General features: G+C 26.8%; 1 protein-coding gene across 1 annotated transcript; it reads right to left on the minus strand.

The window, feature by feature from the left end:
- Window positions 1-1759: 1759 nt before the first annotated feature.
- LOC132930076 (late secretory pathway protein AVL9 homolog) lies at window positions 1760-7404 on the minus strand. The gene is made up of 10 exons (XM_060995741.1): window positions 6979-7404; window positions 6314-6520; window positions 6023-6257; window positions 5772-5961; window positions 5430-5706; window positions 5232-5366; window positions 4943-5165; window positions 4655-4826; window positions 3595-3683; window positions 1760-3494 (listed from the first exon to the last, which is right to left on the minus strand). The coding sequence occupies exons 1-10, from the start codon at window positions 7039-7041 to the stop codon at window positions 3385-3387; spliced, it is 1701 nt and encodes a 566-aa protein (XP_060851724.1). The 5' UTR covers window positions 7042-7404; the 3' UTR covers window positions 1760-3384.
- Window positions 7405-10514: the final 3110 nt, after the last annotated feature.

The following is a 10514-nucleotide window of genomic DNA, read 5'->3' on the forward strand; positions in this document are numbered from 1 at the left end:
TGATTTTGAACTTTGATTTTTTAGGACTAGCTAGTCTTTTAGTTTTCTAGTTTTAAAAATTTATCATTATCGATCAAAAATTAAAAAACGAGGCCATTGCCGCGATGTTCGAGGGTTAGAATCTAATAGTCCACGCGCGTGGTTAATGGTACGTATAGGTACATTTATATAGTTAAGTAGGTTAACACTTACTATTGGCTACTGTTGTATTCAATAAATTTTCAAAAATGTTGTCTTCTCTATACACAGGAAACCAACGACGGAGAAATGGCAATAATAATTTCTGACGACAGCTAGTGTTGTGTTCGGGGATTTTATATTTAGCCGTATCTACAAACGGAACGGTAGCTGTGACGGCGGTAGGTAAATTTGCTTATTTGCCATTTTTCTTTTTTATAATGTATGCGACGACGATCAGACCAACGCAGCTATATTAAACGATTCGTTTATTATTTCACGAATAAACACCACAACGGAGCACTGAGCGTGCGAAGACACTACGGGGGCCACTAATCACTAGACACTAATCAGTATCATATTATTATAAACGTTACAAACACAGAATTCCATTTAAGGGAATTGCAAGCGGTGATTTGCTGTCCTCGTCTATGATACAACCAATATAATATCGGAGATATCTAGAGGTATTTAAACGAACTGATCTATTTATGATGATGCGATAAGAATTCTGAAAATGTTTCATCGTTTCAAGTTCTTAAGTTTGAATTATTAATTTAAATCGTAAAATTAAATATATCATATATTAATATGATAATACTATGTACCAATTTTTACAATTTACTCTATTGCAATATTTATACAGATCACAGGCGTAAATTAGGGAGGCTCAGCTTAAAGCCGCCCTATAGCTATCTTAAACATTTGACATTTCCTAACTTAACATTACCAGTTAATAAATTATGTTAATAGTTTACTACTTGTTAATTGTATTTCTAACCCCCAACCCAAAATATTTTTAACAACATTACGCGTATGATACAGATAAAATCGATAATGTATGATACCGATCTAAAGTTAACATTTCGAATTTGTTTTGACAATAATAATATAATATCCATGATTAACTAACTTAGTTAATCATGATAATATCCTTATAGCATTATCGTTTAATCGATCGATCGGTTTGTTGGAAAATATAAGATGTCCTACCCTGAGAATAATAATAAAATTAATATTGACGTCACAAACTAGTGACGTCTAAAGGTCGAAGGGCAATTCCATAGTAGGGTAGGAAACATATTTTATACCTATTTGTTAAAAAACTTGAAAAATTTACTTATATTAAGTTATTAACAGTAGTATGGAACATCACACGCCTCTCTCTCTCGATTGGATTGAGGGTTGGCTGTCTTACCAAAGAATTGCGTCTTTTGATTAAATTTATTATATATTATGTACACTCTACAGCCCGGCAGTAGCTTAATTTGGAATATATTTTTTTCCTATTTTGTCTAAAAATAACGTGGTAGACCAGGTGACATACTTCATGGCTTAAAAATAAATAAAAATGTTATAGCTATACAATAAATTAAAGCTCGGATCAGGGATCAAAACTACTACAATAAAATGTCAAGGGGCAATTGGAAATTGTCTCCGCCCCATACAAATATACAAGTCTATGCTAAACTTGATACATATGAATGATGATGTAAATTTACTATATATGGCTTAATTATATTATAATACATTATATATTTATAATATGTTAGGTAACACAGTAAATAATAATACAAATAAATTACACGCAAAAGTATATTTAATATAGATAATTATATTCAATTATATAGGTACAACGCATCATGATCTTGTATTTTAATGAGTGTACAAACACAATATTACTACATGATTGCAGTTGAAAAGGAAACTTTTTGAGCAGAAATATAGTAGGTATATATTATATAAAAAAAATCATCAACAAATCATGAAATAATAAAAATAAAAATAATAATAAATAATAATATAAATACAAATAACTATCACATTGTATACCTAGTTTTACTATTTAATAAACTAAATAGTAATTATTAGGTTCTTTAAATTAAAAGTTCAGGATACTAGAATACTGCAGATTAAGAGTGGAAATAATGTGCCAAAAAACAAACACATTAATGACTGTTGCTTTTTTTTTTTAATTCATGGCGTCTAATTGATCCATGAGCAATCATACTTATGTGTAACGAAAAGAGTGTAAATTAAATTACAGTACTTGTCATCATGATGTTATCCAATTAGTAATTAAAAAAATTAATTGAATATAAAATGTATTATGTTATAATTTAATTGGATAGGTAGGTTATTTACTTAAAAATAATTAAGCATGCTGATTCCTGTCTTTTAGAATTAAGATGAAATACTTATGAAGAACTGTAAATAGTTAAAACAATTTAAAAAGAGTAGTTAAATAAATAATTCTCCAACAATTAGAAATATACTGTGATTTAAAATGACAAATATATTATCTGCAACAACAATATTTGTATCTTACAATCGACAATAATTTTAAATCAATTGTATTAGCTGACAGGTATTCAAATATTTGCCAATTGTCATTATTAACAACTATAATACAGTAAAAAAAATATTTTATTTTTGAAAAATCTTGTTTTGATACTTAATAGATTGTTATCATAGTAGGTATTGTTTAAATTAAATATAATGATTTGGATGACTGTAGAATAAAATGTATCAACAATTATTGTTACAAATTATTCTTGTAAATATTAAAAATTACTTGGTATAGATAAGTTAAAATTACGGCTTTTTATCAATCACCAAAGTTGATATAATCTAAGCTAGGAGATTCTAAAAAGTTTAAAATAAGGAATACACTAGAATTTTTTTTTATAGTAATTTTTTGAATATAACATAGCATTATGGTATGTTTTAGAAAAGATATATGTAAAATTAAAACTTATCAATTATAAAAGGTATGTATTATGTATATTAATGTCCAGTTATTCAAGAATATTTTATATAGTGTGAAGTATACATGTGTAAAGCTATTTAAAAATAGACCTAGAGTATAATTATATGAATTTGGTAATCAGTAGACATTTTAAATAAACACAAGTATGTAAACACTGAGAAAGGAAATAAACAGAAATGCATAATATACTATATATACACTGTTGGTACTGTGTCTTTTAAAAGATAGATTATAAGAACTTATAATTTTTAGCAAACCAGCTCTAGATCCATAGTTATCAATGTCAAATATAAATAGATTTAAAATAATTTACTTAACCTAAATAAAGATTTAATCATACAATAATACAAAAAATAAAATAAAATATAAAATGGTATAACTGAAAAAATTCAGAAGAAACAGTAGATAAATACTCTTTTAGAGTATATAATTCAGGATTAGACATCCTGAATAACAGGTGTATTTTTCTCATCTTCTAGATCTTGAGTTGTAGTTAAGTTACTCCACCAATTGGTTACTGCACCCTTAGCTTGTGAAATAGCACCTCCTATTATAAATAAATATAATGTTATTATTAAGAAAAAATAAAAACAAGGATGATTAATATAATTATAATATTATTTATTTCCTTAACATATATTACATACCAACAACTTTACCCGTGGATGCAACTGCTCTACTTGTATTTTGGACTGCTTGATTTAACTTTCGACCACTTCTACTGCTTTGCATTGTGCTATTAAACATAATACATTTCTTACTTTGATTATAATTTATTACTTAGCATATATATATATATATATATATATATATATATAATTTAATAATATTATTTTTAGTTATTTAGCTTACAGATGATATAATATTGTTTCACTCTCAGTTAAAAAATTGAGTATATTTTATTATCAGTGACAATTAATAACTATTAACTTATAAATACAAATTGTATTTTATTTTAGAATATATACGGGCTGAGCTGTTTTGTACATTATAAATTGTACTGCTTACAATACAAAAAATAAAACAGTTTTTTCATGATATATATTTTTTAAATTATCTATTGACTAATATTAAGTTTTATTTTAAACTTATTACTTATTGCAAAATGTTGAAGCTTGTGTAACAAGATATGAAGTAAGTTTTACATTAGATTATTTTATAATCTCTATTTACAGCTTATTTAACTTTTTTTCTATTATCCTCTAACAGTCTAACCAGTCTAATCTAATTCTGATTTTATACTATCAAAATTTAAAATCTATTATACATACAGGTAAACTTTGTAAAATTATCTACAGTTAGAATTTTTCATCACGTTACTAACTTATATTTTTAATTTAATATTCCTAACTTTGAAGCTATGTATTATTTTTAGGCTGTAGCCTGTAACCTATTTTAATGTAAACAAATTACATTTTAAATATAGTATATATTGTTAATTAGTTTAAGCTTAGATGGGTATAGTATTGAACTAAATTTTTGTAGGATATCATTGTAAAACTACCTTCTTAGTATTTTTAAAAGTATACATAGTAGTGTACTCTGAAAAATAAAAAACTTAAAAAAATAAATTTTTTTTTCAAAAATTTGTATTATAGTAAATCTTAAATCAGATTATACATAGATTTTGAATTAATAATGAATGTTTTTTGATAAAATTATCAATCAATATCTAAAAATTTAGTTTATATTGAATCATTTACATACTGTGATATTCTTAGTCTCATATCAGCTACAGACAATTGACCAGCAAATGGATGACAAGGTTCAAGTGCCATAATTGCTTGGTGCTCTTGGTTTAACCAAATTTGATAATTTTTCGTTTGTTGCCAAGCAGATATAAAAGATGGATTAAAGTGGTTTAATTCGGGTGCTCCTTCTATTATAAACATTAAATACATTTTATATTTTAATAGTTATGGTACTTATAAATTGCTTCAAAACTAGTTGTTAGAAAACAAGAATATAATAATTAAGTATTAAAATGCTACTGACCACTTAACAGTGATGTTCTTAATAAGGATAACAAATAAGCCTTAAACTGTGCTCTTATCCATTCATCTCCACCTTCCCATCCAACTCCATCCAGAAATACATCTTCTTTTTCTGGTTGGACAACATGTCTAACTAGATAATCAGCAAAACGAAGATCTTCTGTGGTTAAATGTAAATGTCGTTTAAGTTCAATATTTTCTATTTCTACTTTTCCTTCATCAATCTAAAATGCAATTATTTTATGAATATAATACATTATTAGTTAATTTAAAAAATAAATAAACTTTACCTCAACAATTACATCAGCTAAATTTTTCTTTTGCTTGAACAATATATTTGATGCCCCGATTACATATCCTCGAACACTTGGATCTGTTAATATATCCATGTATGATAGGCAAGAATATGGTTGACATAAATTACCCTGGAATATTAATACTTTGAAATTATTATCTTTCTTGGAAAATATTGAATTATTCATACGAACATTATCAAAAATAGACATTGGAACTCCACAGTCTTCAGAATTGATTTGGGCGATACTTATCATATTATACTGTACAGCAGCTTCATCCAACGAATCAATACTAGGATCTTTAGGAATGTTTGAAGCAAAGGTATTGTTAGGAATTAAGTCTTCATCAACAACTTCATTTGATTTTTGACTAACTATGCTATGATCATTATCTTCTGCTTCTGGACTTATATTTGAAACATTAACTTCACACTTGTTTTCAATAGAGAGTTGAGTAGAACTACTAAGGCTAAGAAAAATCATATATTTTATAATAATTGTCAATTTTATGCATGATTATAAATATTTAGTTACCTAATATTAGCAGATTTATTGAGCCCATTTTCAATTAATCCAGGGTGAAGAGATAATAAGGTCAATATTGTAGAACAGAGTGGACGAACAGGAGAGTAAAAAAATAGTACTTTATTTTCTAACAACATCAGTTTAAATAGCAATAATACTTTATGTCTAAACCTTGTCACAAGTTCAACTGCAGATAAACCTGTAAAAAAATTACAATCTAGTAATAAGTAGTTAATAAAAGTCAACAAACAAATACGAACCAACAAATAGATGAGGACTGGTACTAATATTGTCTATACTAGATAAACAGGCATTGAGATGGTGATAAGTGTCATGTAGGAGTGATATTTTACTGAAATCACCCTCTTCAAAATATGCATGTGTAATTAGAGACATTTTAACTTGAATATGCCCATATAATGGTAATGTACTAAGTACACATACTGATTTTTGGATTGTACTTCTTGTCATATCAGGAGTTCGGTTAATAATTTTCTTTAAAAATAAAAATACTTTAAGCAACTCAATAGTCAAAGTTATTTGTTATTTACTTCTAATGGAATTTGTCTGTAACATGAAATCCCATAAATTGTTTCATTCGGATCTTGCTGACTCGGTAGATGAAAGTATGCAGTGTCTTCATCAAAGTTGTGTGATCCATCAGGTAATGCTAAATATGGCAAATGCTTCCAAGCTGCCGGACATTCAGCAGAAACACCAGTGGTATCTTCAATAAATGGCGGATAAGCATATTCTACCTAAACATAAAAATTAATTAATAACTGAATCAATTTTTGTTTAACAAATTATATAAATTTTATTATTAATGATATTTGTTCTGTATTTATTTTATTTATATACCTAACCTTTACCTATACATACACATATATACATTGACCTACTCAGTTTTGTTTAAAAAATGTAATTATTTAATTTTGGCAGAACCCAACATCTTTTATCTTTTAATATTAATAAATAGCTTTGTAGAAAATATTAACAGGATTATAACATTGTACACATTAAATATAAAATATACTACCTACATTGTTATATATACATATTATTATATTGCATAGGTACTTATTTAGTTCTAAACATATTGTTTAGATAAATCAGTATAAGGACGAAGCTATTAAATCCAGCAAAATTTGGACATACTGTTGAATGTTTAAGACAAAACCATTAAAACCATGAGTGGGTAGTCATTGAAACGTACCTGACATCCTTTTTTATGATGGAATCCAACCACCAAAACGTGTAGAATTGGATTTTCTGTCATGACGATGAACGCAGTACAATACTAGTTTGCTAGTATAAACATATTGTTCGCAGTGTGTACATACGACGTACTTATTTGATACAATTTATTTACAACTCTTTGGACGGATTCGTCATTTGTCGTTGGACATTCGTATCGTTATTTGTTTTGAGTTCTATTTTACGTTTATTTTGACAGGAACGTAGTACAGTGGATGTGCGGTCCCCTTCAACGAAAGTAACGTCTAATTTTGAACGACTGACGTTGACCCACCGACAACACGTAGAACAATTTGTTTTCGTAATACTGCGAATTTTTGTGTTTTGTCGTCGGTCGATGATAACAATTAATATTATTGTCACTGAAAGAGCGAAACGGTATTATCGATTTGATAAGAGCATATTGATAACAAAAGAAAAAACCCGTACTACGTACTACGTAGATCCATAGTAAATAAAATGTGGGTTTCTGCGCATGCGCTTGGCACTTCTCTCATTTGAAGCGCGTAAATAATCGAACTGTGATGGGGTTCCAAATCAGTGCCCAAAAATGGAATAAAGTACTGAGATTCCATTAATATTTTAAGCGTATCATGCATTTACCACTAATACACTAGTACTTAAATAATTCATTTTAACCTAACCTAGTAACCTAACTTCCAGTCGTTAATCACTGTATTTTTTATAACACGAACATTGATTAAGTAATGACATCAGACATAAATATAATTAATAATTACACTGTTTTGAATAAAAAAATTTAGTTTATTAGTATGTCAGTATATGCAAGTGCTTATATTAATTTATTAAAACAAATGGTCGAAATGAAAAACTATAAATGAGTTTAATTATAGGGTTTTCAATTGGCGTTTTAACATTAGAAGTGTTAGGAGTATTCTATACTGACTATACTCGTGATGACGTGATTCTCAATCGATGTGTGTCACCAAGAAAAAAAATTTGATTTTTTTTTTGGACTTAAATGTTATTTATAATAATCTTTAGATATATACCTCATGATTTAAGTGTGTTGCTATTTAATTAAATTAAATTTAGGATTTTGTCGAGAACCACTGCCATAATAAGTTGTATCATTATAGTCTGTAGTACGATGGAAGTAGTAAGAGATTATGTACAACAAAGGCAAAAAAATATGGTTTTGAAGGAAAGTCATTGTTTTATGTTTAGAATGTTATAACTTTTAGAAATTATTGTTACTATTTTACTAGTTCACAAAATGCTTATGATTTTTCTGAAATTTTGACTAAATTTAAAATTCTGTGTATGAATGAGTAGCCTAATTGTTTTTCATAATACATATGTTTTTTTTATATTTATTACGATTTAGCTGGTTTAAAAATGTATAATTCATTATTAAAATCGTATTATTATATTTTATTATGTATTATTTATTATAGCATCTATTGATCTATAAATGGATATATAAATACCTATACAATTATTATCATCATGGTAGGTATATATACTTCTAATTGTCGTTTGTATATGAAAATATCTAATGGTAATTAGGTATTAATCATAATTACAAAAGAATACAGAAAAAACAATTAATTTTAAAATTTAAAAAAAACCCGTATATCTACCATTTGTATAAGATATAATAGTATCTTATTTGTTATTTTAAAAAGAATAAAAAAACTACAAATTACAATTTGATTTCTGAGCTTTTTACTGGTTATGTAAAGTCTGCAGTGCCGTAAATTGTATTACATATTATAACGGACAACGGTCTGTCGGTCTACTACGTATACATTTCCCCACTGCATCATACTCAATTCATCAAACGCTAGTACAAATACACTTAAATTAATATATATATATTGGCTATACATACACTCATACATAATAATATATGTTACTATAAAAGTACGAATAACGGTAAAACCTCGGATTTTACCTATAAATCTTAGTTTTCACCAACTGATGTCGGAAAGTTATTATTTAAGTACATTAGGTACTGCATTACAATATTTACAGGTAAACAGGGTAAACTGAATGTGCCCGCACCCACAAATTAACATATTACTGGCTGTGGCGTTACAAGTTGTAGATGGAGAATTTTATCACTTGCAGGATACAAAAGCGAGAACATTTCATTCCCCTAATTTTTCACTTGGAATCGCAATTCACCTTATGCGAACAATTTTTTCTAGAATCGGCAATAATTTTAGATAATGAAATTGGTATTCCTTCGTCAAATGATACAAATATAGAATCTTTGACTGTTGGATATGATAAAGATTAATAAGGTGTGTCAGGTGTGCGCGTGACTGAAAAAAATGTAATACAAATCAATTTAATATTCTATCAAAAAATGTATTGCAAAATTCGATATGTTATACTATAGTACTCTGCACAAATAAATAAACATTTTTGTTATACAAATATAGGTACCTAAATACCTAATTTATAATAATAATTTAAATTATTTAATAATAATTTGTAATAAATAATGATATAATATACAAAAATTTGTAAAATAATATATAGTAATAATGTACATATATGTATCTAAAATTCTAAAATACTAGTAAATAATACTTTACGTAATTTTGAAGTTAATGTTTAAAATTGTAATTATATTACAAATACAAAGTAAGGAAACAAAATATCATACAATTGGTAAACAATTTCGTGCTTTTAATAAAATTAATTGTTTATCTTAAGTCTTAACAGTTAACATATACCAAATGTCCAAATCTCATTTATAAAAGTCCAAACTACAAAAATTAATTGATGTAATTATAAATTTATTATAAAGCTATAATATTTTTTACATAGCCATTTGTTGACATGTATATTAAATCATTGATGTCGTTATTATTATTATAACTTTAATTTGTATTATTGTTATATTTTATTCTTGCCGATATTTGCCCGATCGATGTTTAATTATATTATAGTGTGTCCATTTACGTGTTATCGTGTCCGTCTCCTCACTTAAATAAATTGTTTATAGATATACAAAATAATTAAATCTTAAATCTTAATATAAAAAAAAAACCAAATTAAACCTATACAGTCCACTAAATAGTAAATACCATTTAAATAATAAAATAAAATAATGACTTAATAATAACCATTGTCCATTTTTAAATGATTATGGTGCTTATTAAATAAGTTTTTAAATTTAAAAAACAGAAGGTGCAGCACCCTGAGTGAAAAACATGTTCAAGCCCCTTAAAGCTCTAAAAATAAATTTTGCCGATGTGCGTATAATTTTACGAATATATATATTAAGTGTAATGTAAAAACATATAAAACAACGGTGTAATATCTATTTTCAGTATACTAGGTGCAGCAGAAACAAGGCGGTACGCTCTTAAATCTGTTTGCTGCTGCAGTTTAGGTATAATGCTTTTCGGACGTGGCATACGAGTAAAACGTATGACGCGGAAACACGTTATGCTATATATATTATACATTTATTTTACTGTAGGGTCCAAACACCACAAAGTTTACTACTATTTGTAG

This window comes from Rhopalosiphum padi, chromosome 4 (genome assembly GCF_020882245.1).
Source record: "Rhopalosiphum padi isolate XX-2018 chromosome 4, ASM2088224v1, whole genome shotgun sequence".
In the NCBI taxonomy this organism is placed as follows: Eukaryota; Metazoa; Arthropoda; class Insecta; order Hemiptera; family Aphididae; genus Rhopalosiphum; species Rhopalosiphum padi.

What these genes read in the sequence shown, in the direction of transcription:
- LOC132930076 (XM_060995741.1), bottom strand. Translation starts at nt 7,041, where the DNA reads ATGACAGAAAATCCAATTCTACACGTTTTGGTGGTTGGATTCCATCAT. An exon ending in ACAGACAAATTCCATTAGAA is followed by an intron (nt 6,258 to 6,313) that starts GTAAATAACAAA and finishes TTATTTTTAAAG; the next exon opens with AAAATTATTAACCGAACTCC. An exon ending in AAGAACATCACTGTTAAGTG is followed by an intron (nt 4,827 to 4,942) that starts GTCAGTAGCATT and finishes TGTTTATAATAG; the next exon opens with AAGGAGCACCCGAATTAAAC.